At 45.5% G+C, this 16439-nt stretch overlaps 1 protein-coding gene across 1 annotated transcript in view; it reads left to right on the top strand.

The window, feature by feature from the left end:
• LHCGR (lutropin-choriogonadotropic hormone receptor) overlaps positions 705-16439 on the top strand; it is a 59181-nt gene continuing 43446 nt past the window's right edge. The window contains 1 exon segment of the mRNA NM_001314279.1: positions 705-868. Coding sequence (NP_001301208.1) covers positions 705-868 — 164 coding nt within the window.

The raw sequence follows: 16439 nt of genomic DNA, 5'->3' as shown, positions 1-16439 counted from the left end.
GTTCATTATTATAGCAGTTTCATTCATTCAGCAAATCTTTACTGAGGAATTTCCGTGTAGAAACCAGAAATATAAAATAAACCCGAACTGGACTTCACAATCTATAGTGAAGATAGAGAACACACTCAAAAGCCTATACTATAAGGAGGAAAGTGGTTACTACCGAGAGAAATACAGAGACATTACTGGCCATGTTGGGAGGACACAGATTAACTATAGGGTGAGGGAGTTGGTGGGAGAAAAGGGGAACGGATTTGGGGGCTGAGAATGAAAGACAGGAGGAGGAGGGGTGTCTGAGCTGGGCACTTTCTCCGCTTCTGAGGTGGACAGAGCTGGTATGGACTATCAGTGCGCTCCTCTCACAGATGAAATGAGAGGTTCTCCCTGGACTTCACACACAGTTACCGCAGAGCCAGGAGAATTCAGAACTCCGTCCTCTTCCCTTATCCAAAGCATTCACCATTTCCACATGCTGCCTCCCGTACCTAGGGCCACTTGCAGACGGACAGGATGGGCCAGGGACAGAGCAGAAAGGAGGTGATGGAGTCCCTCTGGCCACCGTCGCGAGTCGAGGGGCGGGGGGCCGGGGCGGGCGGGCGTGGGAGGAGGGAGGGCAGGCCAGGGGGCGGGGAGAGGGGCGCGGGCCGCACTTGTTGGGGCGGCGGCCCGCCCTGCGGCAGGAGCCCGCGCTCAGGCTCCGGGCCATGGGACGGCCGTCCCTCGCGCTGCGGCTGCTGCTGGCGCTGCTGCTGCCGCCGCCAGCGCCGTTGCTCCGGGCGCTGCGCCCGGCGCCCTGCCCGGAGCCCTGCAGCTGCCCGCCCGACGGCGCCCTGCGCTGCCCCGGCCCGCGGGCCGGCCTCAGCCGACTGTGAGTACGCGGCGCCCCCGCCCAGGCACCCTCCGGCCGCCTGGCCTCCCTGCTCTTTGACCCCCTTTACCTGGATGCTTGGATAAAGACGCGGTGCCTGTCGCACTCCGCCACCTCTCAGGGTGATGAGAAGCCCAAGCTTGGGAGCTGTCCTTGCCACCCTCTCCCGCGCCTGGACCGCGTGCATCCTCGAGCCCCTGGCGGCCCCAGACCCACTCTTTCACCCTGGTTGGGACAGTGGCCAGGGACGTGGAGCTGCCCACAGGCCACATGGGAAGGCCTCTCCCTGCAACTGCTGAAAGGGGACGGGGCGTCAGACATGAGAAGTCTTGCGTGGTCTTTGAGCCTTGGGCCAGCCAGGCTGGCGAAGGTTCCTGTGAGTTCTGGTACCCCGTGGTCCTCTAGAAATGGGGTGTTTGGACCTCATGGCCAGAGGTGACCTGGTCACTCAATGAGGTCTGCTGGCCCACCAGGGCCACCCACAACTCTGTGAGCACACCAACCACTGCTCCACCCCAGCCTCAGAGGTACTTGGGTTTCAGCCTGCTTGTCTGACCAGATGTGCTTGCGTTTCAGTCTGGTTGCCTAACCAGTAAGATGCCCTGAGTCCCAGCTCTGGCATACCACCACCCCTTAGGGAGCTGGACACATTGGCTGGCAAGCAGGCAGGGGAAGCTGGGGTAAAGACTTAATGGGGTAAAGAGGAGACAAGTGTACAAGTGTATCAGAGAGTCAGCAGACTCTTTTGATTTGGGAAAAAGGTAGCACAAGGTACATGGTTCTAGTTATATGATATGTCCAGATAAACAGAAAGGAGATTAGCAGCCATCCAGCTGGAGTGAAGGCCCAGTGACTGCTAATGGCTGTTGCTTTTTGAGGTGATGAAAATTATCTAAAATTTGATGGTGGTCATGGTTGCACAACTCCCTGAACAAACTAAAAAACATTGCATTGTACAATTAAAATAGGTGAATTGTATTGCATATAAATTACATCTTGGTAGAGGTGATAAAAGAGAAAAGGAAAGAGAAAGAGGAGGACTATAAAAGTATACCAAAGGCACCAGGCTGGTGGAGGCCTTGGTTCTGTTCTAACCAATAGCTGTAATGGAATTCCATGCTGGGGGAGGAAAGAGATCCCCCTACCCCATTTCCATGGGCTCCCAGAAGTCTGTGAGGAGCCCACTCCCAAGCTCAGCCCCTCAGGCTCTTGAGGGGCTGAGCTTCTCCTATGGAAGAGTTAGTGGCCTTTGGAGAATATTTGTGGTTGAGAGATACAGTGTAAAGGTTGAAGAGTTTATATTAATTGGTTTCCATTAATTATCTTGTCAGCTCAATTCCCTGAAGGTAAGGACCATGCTGATAGAATTTGTTTCAATCAATAAATAAATCCATGGAAACTGCCTTCCAAGTCCCAGCCCTTGTCCTTCCCTGACAAGCCTCCCATCTTGCTTTTATGGATGACTGTGCCACTAACACTGTGCCTTTCTCACTCACACATTACTTATCATACAGGTTATAAGAAACTGAGATCCAAAGAGGTAGAAAAACCTCCCCAAGGTCCCGCAGCTACTGAGTTGCAAGGATAGGCCTTAACTTGCTGTTAATATTTTCTCATTTTTGTAAGAAAACTACCCCTTCCTTAAAAAAAAGAGTTCTCAGTTTTGCCAAATTGGCACTGAGTAGAGAACCTCCTGTGGGTTTCCTTCATGGCTCCATGGTAAAGAATCCGCCTGCAAAGCAGGAGACACAGGAGTCATGGGTTTGATCCCTGGTTCAGGAAGATTCCCTGGAGTGGGGCATGGCAACCTCTCCAGTATTCTTGCCTGGAAAATCTCATGGACAGAGGAGCCTAGCGGACTATAGACCATAGGGTTGTAAAGAGTCAGACACAACTGAAGTGAGTGAGCACACACACAGAGAACCTCCTGGTGGAAGACAGGAATGAGAGAGTCAAGTCCCAGCTCCTTTCAGATTCAGCTTTTCACTGAGCTCTCTCAACAGTTCCTGCTGCCACACCACACTGGTTTCAGGAAGGTGGTACCTCTTCCCTGGAGTAGGCTGAAGTGAAAAGACTAAAACTCAACAGATTCTCTCACTGCCCCACAGCACAGTTCAGAGAAGCCTCGAACCCCTCAGAAAGATTTATAAGGTTGTCTGGGTTTGGGGATGAAGGTAGGAAGCAAGCACAGAATAAGCACTCTGAGCATGCCGGGGCTCGCTAGTCCTAGTCGAATTCCCCCAAAAGGAGCCAACTTCCCAGGCTCTGAAGCCCTTACCATCCCTGGGGAATGCTACAGAATCCTTGACCTTCCTCCCTTCACATGCACTATTTTGTCATACATGCCAGCAGCAGCTTCTCCTAGACTTTTAAACCCCTTAGTTCAGCACACACTTTGACCCTCACAAGGCCAGGCTTCCCGAGGATCAGATAATTGAGAGATGACTTTATCCTTCAAGGGAGAACCCTATGGAGGTGGAGCCTATAAAGGCCAAAAGGGGATAAGTTTCTCAGCATGATAAGGTGATTTAAACATGCATATGACAAGAGAGTTGCATAAGAATTAATAGGAGTGTAGCTTCTTTAAGACAATGTTCCTCAGACGAGCAGCATAAACATCACCTGGAAAATGTTAGAAATGCCTGCTCTCAGGCCCCAGCCCCAATCTACTACATCAGAAACTCCGAGGGTATAGTCCAGCAGTCTGCATTTGAACAACCTCCCTAAGAGATTCTGATAGATGCTAAAGTTTGAGCATCGAGGTATTGCTCACCAGCACTCAGTCACTCAGTCACGTCCAACTCTTGCGACCTCGTGGACTGCAGTCCACCAGAATCCACTGTCCATAGAATTTTCCAGGCAAGAATACTGGAGTGGGTTGCCCATTTCCTACTCCAAGGGATCTTACCAACCCAGGGGTCGAGCACCATATCCTTTGTATCTCCTGCATTGGCAGGCAGGTTCTACAACTAGCGCCACCTGGGAAGTCCCAGTTGCTCTCCATGGAGGATGTGATCTTCCGGAAAGCAAGAAGAATGTTTAGAACTTCTATGTGCCATAATTTTCTCTTCTCCATCTCCTCCAACATCCACTCCAGCACACACACACATACATAGACAATACCTATTTACTGCAAAAAAAAAAGAGGCAGTTGTGATCAGATTAAACCCTCAAAGTCTGAGACATATGGAAAAATAAACATGATGAAGAAAAGTTTTTTGTTTTATTTTTCTGGTCTTGTCTTCAAAAAGGAGTAGAGGAAGGAATCTATGGAGAAGGACAGATTGAAGATGCAGGGAATGGTGGTCTAAGATGTCAGTGTGACTGGGAGGAAGGCACTGGCATCAGATCAAAGGGGAAGGGGTAATTCTTAAAACAGGGGGCTACTTCTGAGTCCTGAGGGAAGAAGACAGATGGATAAAGATGTAATTTAACACTGAGGCAAAGGAAAGAAAAAGTGAATGGGTTCATGCTGAAATCCTCTTTTCTTAATGATGAATGAAGTGGTAAACAGTAATTATGAGACAGGAAATGACACGAATAAGTTATTGGGAGTTCATAAAAAGAAGAGAATTGAAATTACGAGATAAAGGGTAAGAAGGATGCAGTCTTGCACTAAGTCATCCACAGGGTTTGATTCTGTGGATTGAAGGGTGGCTATCTCAGTTCTGGGGGTTGGACAGGTGATACCACAGAGCACCTTAGAATTCATCCCTGGTCCATCAATAGATGCTGGTTTATGTCTCAGTTGTTTCAGGCCTTGGGAGTCCTGCCTGCAGAGAAGGCGATGGCACCCCACTCCAGTACTCTTGCCTGGAGAATCCCATGGGTGGAGGAGCCTGGTAGGCTGCAGTCCATGGGGTCGAGAAGAGTCGGACACGACTGAGCGACTTCACTTTCACTTTTCACTTTCATGCACTGGAGAAGGAAATGGCAACCCACTCCAGTGTTCTTGCCTGGAGAATCCCAGAGACGGGGGAGCCTGGTGGGCTGCCATCTATGGGGTTGCCGAGTCGGACATGACTGAAGCGACAGCAGCAACAGCAGCAGTCCTGCCTTATAAGACTTCCATCTGAAGTCCACTATTTGGTTTAAAAAAAAAGGGAACATAGATAATAATTGCTTATCATTAATAAGCCCACTGCTTGCAAATTTTGAAAATGACATCATTCTGTTGTTCAGATCTTTCTAGCCCAACAGTATTTTATTAAAAACTTAAGTATTTAAAATCTAAAATGTAATACAAAAAAAAAAGCCTCCCATGTGTTCAGTCATTTTAACTGGAGAAAAAAAATCTAAAAGAATTAATTTTAAAAATTTCCTTTCCTTTTCTTATTAGTTCCAGACAAGTAGAAGGAGAGAAAGGAGAAAAAAAAAAATCTCACCTTGCCTATGGTTATATAAAGATCTTTGTCTCTATGACAACAGAAAGGTTGGTCTGCTTCTGTGGAAACAGCTTCTGAAAAATCTGTTAGTAAGAAACTGCTAATAATAATAATGACAGTTTATTTTTTACATGTTGTGCCTACTAAACAGAGATTAAACTTTTAGACTTTATTATAAGACACAATCCAGAGACTTTAGAAGGAGAAAATGTGCTGTATCTGTCAGTCCAGTGTCACAGGAAGATGTTAATTTTCTGAACATCTTTCCTGGATGTCTTTCTCCTTCTACCTTTAGTATAAATCGGGATCCAGAGCATGTTCTGTGCTGTAGAGGGATATACCAGTGGAGGGCATGGTCCCCGTCCTTGAGGAGCCCGCAGTCTAGGCAGAAACACACTCAAACCCAGGAGAAGTGTAGGCAACGAGGCTCTGAGGAGTTCAGGGAATAGACCACTCCCTATGCACTGAAATCTCCAAGGGAAAGCATCATGGACTAAGGGTTATGATGCTAAACCTTGAAGGAGAGAAGGAAAGGAGAGTCCAGGTGAAAGAAAAGCACAGTGGAGAGTGGACCAGAGATTTCCTTGCTGAGAAGCCAAGAATAAGGTTGAATGTTCTTCCCTATTTATACCTCTTCCTGGTTCTTTGGGGAAATTTTTTTGTAAGGGGAAATATAAAGTTATCAGAAATGTTTGATTAAATTACCCAGAGTTGTGCAAAAAGAAAAAAAAAATTCCCAATATGTAGTTCTCGACTAATAAACTTTCAGAGTCATTGTTGGATAGTTGATTATAAAGCCATTAAATAAAAATCATGATTTGAAGTCACTTCCCAACGAGTTTTCCCCATGGCTCTTCTCTCCCATATACACACACTTGCTTTGCTACCTCGTACTTACATCTGCTTTTGCATATCTCCCACATAAACTGTTTATTCCACGTGGACCTCCTCTGTAACAGCAGGCTTCCTCAACCTCGGCACAGCGGTTCTCTGGGGCCAGATCATCATTTGTTGTGGGCAGCTGTTTGGTACATCATAGAGTGTCAGGCACATCCCTGTCCTCCACCTGCTATATGCCAGTAGCACTACCCTCTCAGATGATGACAAACAAAACTTTCTCTAGATATTAGTCAGATGCCCCTGGTGAGAGTATGTGTTGGGGTGGGGAGTGGGAGTCCCCACTTTACCCCACCATGGTTTTGAATCACTGTGCTAAAGTGAGAAGCACCTGAAGGGGTCTTACTCAACTCAGGATTTCCAAAAGTTCACAGGTAGTATGATTAAAGTGTCTGTTGAACTACATGATGATCAACTTGAGCTGAACAGGAACAATGAACCAGTGCAAAAGGAAAGCATGTACCACACCTAACGATTACTTTAAAGTCTCCATCCTAGAGACTTGTTAAAAAACAAAAAACTAGGAATAAAACTACCATATGATCTAGCAATCCCACCACTAGGCATATACCCTGATAAAACAATAATTTTAAAAGACACATGTGCCCCAGTATTTATAGCAGCACATTTACAATAGCTAGGACATGGAAACAATGTAGATATCCACCTGTGGATGAATGGATAAAAAGTTATGCTACATATACACAATGGAATATTACTCAGCCATAAAAAGGAACAAATTTGAATCAGTCCTAGTGAGGTGGATTAATCTAGAGCCTGTTATAAGGAGTGAAGTAAGTCAGAAGGAGAAAAACAAACATCATATATCAATGCATATATATGGAATCTAGAAATATGGTACTGATGGACCTATTTACAAGGCAGGAATAGAGACGCAGGCATAGAGAACAGACTTGTGGGCACAGCAGGGGAAGTGGGGGGGGTGAATTGAGAGAGCAGCACTGAGACGCACATATCACCATGTGCAAACAGATGGCCAGTGGGAAGTTACTGTATAATGCAGGGAGCCCAACCCAGTGCTCCGTAACAGCCTGGAAGGTTGGGATGGGGTCGGGGGTGGCAGGAAGGCTCAAGAGGGAGGAGACATATGTGTACTTATGGCTGATTCACACTGGTATATGACAGCAATCAACACAACATTATAGAGCAATTATCCTCCAATTAAATACATGAAAAAAATATCTCCATCCTAGAAAATGGGAAGGTGAGGTGCTATGGGTATCAGAGGGGGTTCTTTGCATTATACCAACATCCAGGTCCCAGATTTTGCAGGCTCCCCCAATCTGTCCTTTAAAAGGACCATCCAGAGAAGCAAGACTGGAAGCTTACCTATATTATTGATCGTATATCCCAACAGTCCCATAGATTGTTCTAATTTTTGTTGTCAATTTGTTTTAATTCATTCACTAGAAAAAAATCAATCCCCAGCCCAGGACCCATGAAAACAAAACAACCACCAGGGCAACGTGAATTGAGACCTATTGGTTCCCGGGTCAGGGCACCAGGTAAGAGTCCATAGGACAGAGGGAAGCCTACTAAACTCTTTCAAGTAAGACAGCTTGGCCCTCCCTTCAGCTTCCCTGAGCTGAACCAGACTAAAAAAAAATCTCAGAATTCTGAAAGCTCATGTTCCACCTTCCTACCTTACTCCCACAAAAACAGAAAGAAAGCCCCAAGATAGAGGTTGATCTTGAACTTCAGTTCTGACTCAGCTCTCCCAGTTATTATCTTCAAGACAATTCTTAAACCTGGCTGTGCCTATAAACAGACTCCCTGGGAGAAGCTTTGCAAGGGCCAGATTTTATTAGTTTAGAAATCATCCTTTTGGGGAAAGTGAATGATGGCCCCTAGAAGGACACTAAAATGCAAGCAGCAGAGCTCCCAGAGTCTCAGTGGAAGTGTGGAGCCAAAAAGCTCACACACAGATCCCTTTGGCATTGGATCCAGCCTTCCCTTTGTGAAGCAATAATTCCTTGGATTTTCTCTACATTATCCTTTTTCTTATTTCAAAAGCAGTGTGTTAGATTAATTCAGGGCTCCGGTGCTGCTCCTTTCCCCACCTCTACCTTCTTTCTAATCTCCTCAATTTGCCTACTTTTCATGTCTTAAAAAAATGAGACACAAAAGCTTTCTTTCCAAAATTTAATCTCCCAGGTTGGCTGCACCAGACAGTGTCTTGGCCATGTGTAACTTTGATCTTATACATGGAATTTTAAAGCCAGAGGGTCATGGTGGTGGAGAGAGGCCCTGCTGCTGGTGGAGAGGGCTGGCTCCATGGGAGCATATGTGTTCCATTCTGGCAGCTCCCCTTAATGTGCAAAAAAGTCACATTTAATGCAGATTTCAACAAATTTTACACCAGTTCTTTTTTTTTTTTTTTTAAGAAGGAAATTAAAATAATCCCACCCACCAGGCAGGTGGGCTCCCTGACTTAGTGGGAAGCTTCTAGCTGCTTCCCCACATGGTCCTCATTTACTCTCAGCTTCTGCCTCACTAGGAGATGCCGCCCCCTCCATGCTGGCACACCGCTCACAGCTGTTCTCTGGTGGCCCTGAACCACGAGTCTTGAATGCCACCTGAGCCAGAGTCCGAAAAGTCCAATCTACAAGTAAAATTCAACTTTCAGCAGGAAGCTTTATCCCTTGCTGCTGTTAAGTTTGTCCTTGATGCTGATAAAATGAGGTGACTCCTGGGTTCCTAACTCTACCTTGGGAGCAGCAGTAGAGAGCATTTCTGAGCCCACAGGGCTGAAGACACACTGGTACGACAGGGTAAGGCCCAGCACATCCCCCAAATTATCTGAATCAATCAACAGGACATAGACCAGGCAGATGTGAGTCCTAGCACCAGGTCCCCCTTGCTCTAATTTGCAGTGTGGGCTCAGGGCAGCAAGAAAACCTCTGTGCTGTCTGTAAAAGGGGCATCATGATTCTTACCCCTGAGTGGGGTTGACTGTGGTGAAGATAACCAAGACAGCAGGGCCAAAAGTACTCGGAAATAAAGGTTTTCCATAACTGCAAAGGATTATTGTAATAATCTGATGATGCAGAGAAGACCTGAAAAACCCACAGCCTGTATATGCAGTTGAACAGTAAATACCTATCATCCAAGGGGGAAGCCTGATAGAATAGTTTTGCTCCTGTGAGGTGTTAATTAGAGAAAATGACCCACAGGGTCTTTTCAGCCTGGAAGGTAAATAAGTTAGAATCCTGAAACTCCAGAGCTCATTATTGCCTGGAACTCATATATGCTGGTCTTTTCAGCACTGGCTGAGCGGCCTCTCAAACATGTCACATAATACGTAATTATACTCTGTTTTCTATCATTCAACCGGGCCAGTCCTACCTGTCCAGCTAGAGCATCCAAGCCTTTTCTGGGTCCTTTCCCCTTCCCTAAGCCTGACACACAGAAAACCTTCAGGTCAGACTTGCTGACCACTCAGGAGCTAGGTACTGACATGTATAGGGCGATGCGCAGGATCCACAGACCAGCCCCTGCCCCCCAAGAGCTTACAGTCTTCCAGCCACAGGAGGGAGAGGACTCATTCTCAGGTAACTCATGGAAATGCGGAAGATGTTAAAAGCCAGATGAAGGTTACACACACAGTCTAGTGAGATTTCAGAGAAAGATTCTGTCCCTTCTAGCCAGAGTAACAAAGACACCTTGGTGAAAGGATTGTTGAACTGTAGTTCTTTAAGCCTCACTCTCTGCAGGGGCAGTGGGATAATCCCACAGGCTCCATCCTGGCCTTTGAAATCAGCTTAGTGAGGCCGCCAGGGAATCACTGTTCAAAGCCTCCTGCTCTCTCATGGACCACCAGGCATGTGCCCTGTCTGTGTTATGGATCATCAGTGAGACTGGATGATTTCCCCCTGGAAACAATGGGTGTGGTTCCGATGAAGGCTTTTCTTATTTGCAGGCACCAGAAATCAACTGTGACAGATTTAATCATAAGAGATTAACTTAACAGAAGAATAAGGAGCTAGAAGGATATGAGCAAGATCTAGAGAGAATTTGGCATTTTAGCAGCAAGAGGTCAGGGAACTTTTCTCTAGATTCCACCTTTGTAATGAATCAGCTCCAAAGACCTATCACAAGTTTCAAATTCCTAGAGGTAGAATCTGATGGTGCCCCATCCCACTGCTGAGACCAGAGCACAGACAACGAGATGCTTCCACGCTGTTGCAAGCAGCACTGAGATGCTTCCAGAGAAGGGGCCTTTTTGAACCAGGCAACCACACAAACTGGTGTCAACCAGATCTAAGGAGCTAGTGAAAAGGGAAGGTACACATGCCAATAATTTCAGGCAATTCAAACCCATTCCATCAAATTAATTAAAAGCATGTAGTATATCAGTTGCATCCAGCTTTCACAGGCTCACCAAAAAAATTAAAAAGTGTCTGGAAACAGAAGCTTGTAATGAGAGAGGCTCCTGAAGCATAGCTGCAATGTGACTGCCCTGACAACATAATGTTCTCTGCTTCTAAGAAATATTTTTGAGAAATCATTACAGAAAATGCACACCTTCCCTGGGGAAGGTTCAACATGTAGTTTTATTTACCAGAGTTATTCTTGTCATGTTATATTATTGCTAGAAGAATTCGAGTTCGGAGGTAGAGATTGGCTTATTTTGCTTTGTGTCTTTAGAAAACTTTAGATGGGTCTTGAGGAAGGGCTTAGATGTGTTGACCATTTTTCTCTGAGGCTTTACATTTTTAATTTAGTTGTTGTACAAATGATTTGGAAAATCCATTACCCAGGGAATCTTCTTGAAACTCTTGGTTCACATTGTAATTCATAAACTCCTCAAGTTTCTTGGGTGCTTTGCAAAGGCTGTCTTAAAGAAGAGCCACTGAAATTGTACTTTCCAGTGGGAGAGTTGCAACTGACCACACTTTTTAGAATCAATGAGCAAATGAGAACTCTCCAGAGTGGCTCCCTAGAGTTGAAATATTTAATGGAAGGTTGTTCTTTACCATTTCCTTATCATTTCTTTAAAAGGCTATCAGAAACAGTGTATAAGGAATACCTGAGCTCAGCGGAAAGGTGCCAAGTGAGAATGTCCACCCTCTCTCTCAGTTGTCCTATGTATAATCAGCAGAGTAAAGAGTTGGAGACAAGTCACAGGCACTTTGTCAATGTAAGGGTTGGACAAATAGAAGAATCCATTCCAAAGTACTGAGTCCACCCTACCCCATCCCCAGCAAGGAGGCAGAGTTGTCATGAGGCATGGCTGGGGTAGCTTGAACCCTTCACAGCAAGCAGCTAGGAATTAAAAGTACTTATTGAGCTCTAATCTTGTGAGAAATGCTATATTAATATTATATAAATATTTTCTTACTGAATCTCAAAAATCTGTGCAGTTGTTAGTATCATCGTCACTTCACACGTGTGAAATGCACCCAGGCAGTCTGGCTCCTGAGTCCATACTGTCACTTTCCCACGATGCTGCCATCCAGAGAGAGCGCATGCAAATGGCGATGAAGACACATCCCATAAAGTACACAGCACCCGAGACAGACCTTAACCAAGGGTAGGATCCAACCAGCAGAGAAGCGTGGATGTGCCAGGTGGCAGAAACAGTGTGAATGAAGGCAGGACTGCTACTTGCTGCTAAGTTGCTTCAGTCATGTCCGACTCTGTGCAACTCTATAGACGGCAGCCCACCAGGCTCCCCCGTCCCTGAGATTCTCCAGGCAAGAACACTGGAGTGAGTTGCCATTTCTTTCTCCAATGCATGAAAGTGAAAAGTGAAAGGGAAGTCACTCAGTCATGTCCAACTCTTAGCGACCCCATGGGCTGCAGCCTTCCGGGCTCCTCTGTCCATGGGATTTTCCAGGCAAGAGTACTGGAGTGGGTGCTATCTCCTTCTCCGGAAGGCAGGACAATATGAGGCAAATTCAGGAAACGAGAACGTCTGATTTGTCTAGGGAGGCACTGTCCAGTAGAAATATGTTAATCACAGGTGTCCTTTTAATTTTTAATAGCCACACTTTAAAAGGTTTAAAAAGGTGAAACAAAGTTTCAGTTCAGTTCAGTCACTCAGTTGTGTCTGACTCTTTGAAACCCCATGAACTGCAGTATGTCAGGCCTTCTTGTCCATCACCAACCACCAGAGTCTACCCAAACCCATGTCCATTGAGTTGGTGATGCCATCCAACCATCTCATCCTCTGTTGTCCCCTTCTCCTCCTGCCCTCAATCTTTCCCAGCATTAGGGTCTTTTCCAATGAGTCAGCTCTTCGCATGAGGTGGCCAAAGTATTGGAGTTTCAGCTTCAACATCAGTCCTTCCAGTGAACAACCAGGACTGATCTCCTTTAGGATGGACTGGTTGGATCTCCTTGCAGTCCAAGGGACTCTCAAGAGTCTTCTCCAACAGCACAGTTCAAAAGCATCAATTCTTCGGCGCTCAGCTTTCTTCACAGTCAAACTCTCACATCCATACATGACTACTGGAAAAACCATAGCCTTGACTAGACGGACCTTTGTTGACAAAGTAATGTCTCTGCTTTTTAATATGCTGTCTAGGTTGGTAAAATATTTTATTTAATACAAATGTACAAATCATTTTTGTTGGAAGGCAATATTGAATTTTGAATATTCAATACTGAATTTTTGTTGGAAGGCAAAATTATTATATTAAATAATGTCTTCTAAACTTGAGATTGAAAAACAAAACAGGCACCTTCATGAAGTGCAACTATGAAGCTTATTGAGGGTAATTTATATACAGGTGGGATTAAGTGGACAACATGGACAGTTGTACTCCATACTGCAGGGTGTGGAAAAGGGTATATGGGGGCTTTACAGGGACCAGAGCTGAAAATAGAACCTGACTGCCATGGAGAAGCAAGTCCACACCAGATGGGAACCAGGGGTTTTTCCTTCCGCTTGGGGGTTTCATGACCATTAATCATCTGCATCAGCAGGAGGCATTCTTCCAGTTTTCATTTTGGATGAAGACAAGGGTAAAAGGTGACAGGAAACTCATCCAATTTGGGTGCATTCCTTGTGAGTGCACTAGAGGTCAGCCATGCAGAAAGGAGAGGGGTGAGACTGTGGGCCTAAGAGAGAGCTGAGAAAAACAGAGTCGGTGTGGTTCAGCCACAAACATCTCAACATCGATCAATATAAAAATTATCAATGAGATACTTTATTTTGTTTTGCCAAGTCTTTGATGTCTGGTGTGTATTTGAAATTTTGAGTGTATCTCTGTTTGGCCTGGACATCTTTCAAGTGCTCAATACCCATACGTGGCTGGTGGCTGCATCTTTGGACAGTACAAGTTTAGTGTATTGGTTATATGAGGGGAATGTGGGTGATAGGACTGGCAAATGAAGCTTCAGCCTTTGTTTCAGGGGCCTTGAATGCAAGGCGGAGACATTTGTATAAAAGTAGATGGGTCAAGAGGAGGGACAGAAGAATCTGAGCATTAGAGTGATGTGGTGGGAGTTATCAGGAAAGGCCATACTGGGCAGAGGAAACTCAGGATGGAGTGAAGAGAACCCAATATGTGGACTATGGAGCAGTCAAGGTGAAGAATAGCCAAGGAGAAGGACAGTGGGGAAAGAATAAAGGGGCCGTGAAGCTGGATTCTGCCTTCATGGTCTGAAGGCAGAATCCAGCCGACACTGGGAATTCAGTGGTGAACAGAGGAGACATCCATACAAAACACCTGATGAATTCTCAAAGAACAGTGCAGAAAAAGAGACACTATTCTTAATGTGGTCATTAGTGCTGAGGAGGACGGGGGGGAGGAAGAAAGAGCACCTGGTAGGCCCTAAAAGCTTCACGGGAGAACAGGAGGTTAGGGGGCTTCCCTGGTGGCTCAGCTGGTAAAGAGCTGCCTGCAGTGCAGGAGACCTGGGCTCGATCCCTGGGTTGGGACCATCCCCTGGAGAAGAGAATGGCTATCCACTCCAGTATTCTTGCCTAGAGAACTCCATGGACAGAGGCGTCTAGTGGGCTACCATCCATGGGGTCGCCAAGAGTCGGACATGACTGAATGACTTACCCTTTGAAGTTAAAGACTGTGAGCACACACCTTCAAGAAGCTGGTGGCTCTAACAGAAGCAAGGTTTTTGCAGAAGAACCAGAGGACTGTGTAGTGGGGTGTATCAACACACCCCTAAGGAACAGGACTGTTGTGATTTGACTAATGCAGGACATAGCACTGGACCAGGAACAAAGTAACCTATGTTCTGGTCCAGATCTGCTGCTGAACTGCCTTTCGGTTTCAGGGAAGTCATTTCACTTTTCCTCGCTTAAGATTCTTCATCTAAAGTGAGGGGTTGGACCAAACCACTTGCAAGCAATCCTGTTTATTCTGATTCACTGAATCTAATGCAGGAAGTGCTTAAAAGTGTATTGCAAAATTTTCTGATATAAAACTTTAACATATTGGATGTCCATCTATACTGACTTCATATTTCAGTTAACATTTACGTCTCAGTTTCCTCCAGGTAAATGCTAAAGACAAGAGGCCAATAAAGGAAGACATACTCAGTAATGAAGTTACCAAATAGATCAATGCATTTGAAAGCATAAAGGTTTAAAATCATTTGTGAAGGGAAAAGCCATTTTTATTTCATTCCAAGATGAAAGCAAGTTTATTATAATGACTGACTTTGAAAAGAACACAGGAATTCTCAAGTCTCTGTTCAATGTAGAACGAGGTCTTATGTAATAAATACAAAAACATTAACATTCTTTTAAAGTTGAACAAGTCAGTGTTTAATGTTCCCATTTCCGAGTTCATTTGCAAACATATCTTTGACCATCCCTGGTTTATGTCTTTTTCTCTTCCTCTGATTTTTCAGTGTTTTAAAATTCAGGGTGTGTAGCTATGCGAGATGGCTAGATGTCCGTAGCTTTCTTAAATCGGTAATACAGATGGCTTTTCTGAATGATTAAAGGGAAGTGAATAAAAACATTTCATATTTGCCATTCTGAGCAAAAGAGGTGAAGGCTCCAGCAAGGTGAACAAGACCCCATCCAGGCTTTGAGGAGTCCAGATTAGCATGGGATTTCTTTCCTGGCTCTTGGCTTCCTCTGGTCCTGCTCAGCCTGTGAGCTTCAGCAGGTGGTCCTACCCTGGAAAGCATCTGTGCACTCCAAGCTCTTAAAACATGGGGGGAAGTGGGGGAACCTACAGTTGTAATTGGTTTGAGGCAATACCTATCTTTAAAAGGAGAGTGTGTCAGTAAAACCATATTTTTCATTCACCTAGGGAGTTTGCTATTTAAAGGAACCTTTCATCAGATCCTCCTGTAGAACAAAGAACTCTTTAATAATGCAAATGTCTCCCAATGGACAGGTTTTTATAAGCAAGGATTTCTAAATCTTGGGCTTCTTTAAAGGGGGAAAAAGAAACTCCTGATTCTGAAACTCTCCTGCTAACATTATGTTGAAGGTTCATTAAACCAGTGAGCTGGACAAACTGGCTTCTTCCAAGGTCATCTGTATTATTAAACTTAGAAGAAAAAAAAAAAATAAGAGGGGACCAAGCCCCATCCTTGGGCCCTCAAAGAGACATTAGGAACAATTAATGAGGACCTGATAACGTGGCAGCATCTTCTTGAAGGGGATTAGGTTCATCTGAATGCTATTTGTGTATCTGTTGGGCTCTGACAGAAGGTAAGCTGGTGCCTTGACAATTGGGGCTGGCTAGGAAGGGCATTGATTCGGGGCCCAGGTGAAAGAGTTGATGGAAGTCTGAAAGCAGGATGGCTCTCATGAGCAGTTCCACGTTAGGCAAGACCAAAGGGCTGGACCTTTAGTCTATGCATCCAGGCTTCCCCAATGGCTCAGCAGGTAAAGATTCTGCCTGCAAATGCAGGAGATGCAGGTTTGATCCCTGGGTCAGGAAGATCCTCTGGCAGAGGAAATGGCACCCGCTCCAGTATTCTTGCCTGAAAAATCCCATGGACAGAGAAGCCTGCCAGGCTATGTAGTCCATGGGGTTGCAAAGAGTCAGGCACAACTAAGCATGGGCATGACCAGTCACTGGATGCAGGATACCCAGGAAAGAAGACCTAATATTGAGGGAAGTGGCAATCTAAGGCTGACAGGAATTCCAGGAGGGCAACTCAGCTGAGAACTTCAGTTGCTGACTCTCCCAATAGCTGGAGGAATGGGTGCTGTGCTCAGTCACTCAGTCACGTCCAACTCTTTTGCAACCCCATGGACTGAAGTCCGCCAGGTTCCTCTGTCCGTGGGATTTTCCAGGCAAGAATACAGGAGTGGATCACCGTTTCCTTCTCCAAGG

The sequence above is a fragment of the Capra hircus genome, chromosome 11 (assembly GCF_001704415.2).
Source record: "Capra hircus breed San Clemente chromosome 11, ASM170441v1, whole genome shotgun sequence".
NCBI lineage: Eukaryota > Metazoa > Chordata > Mammalia > Artiodactyla > Bovidae > Capra > Capra hircus.
The sequence above is the reverse complement of the archived record's forward strand: the minus strand, read 5'-3'. Positions and strand labels throughout refer to the sequence as shown.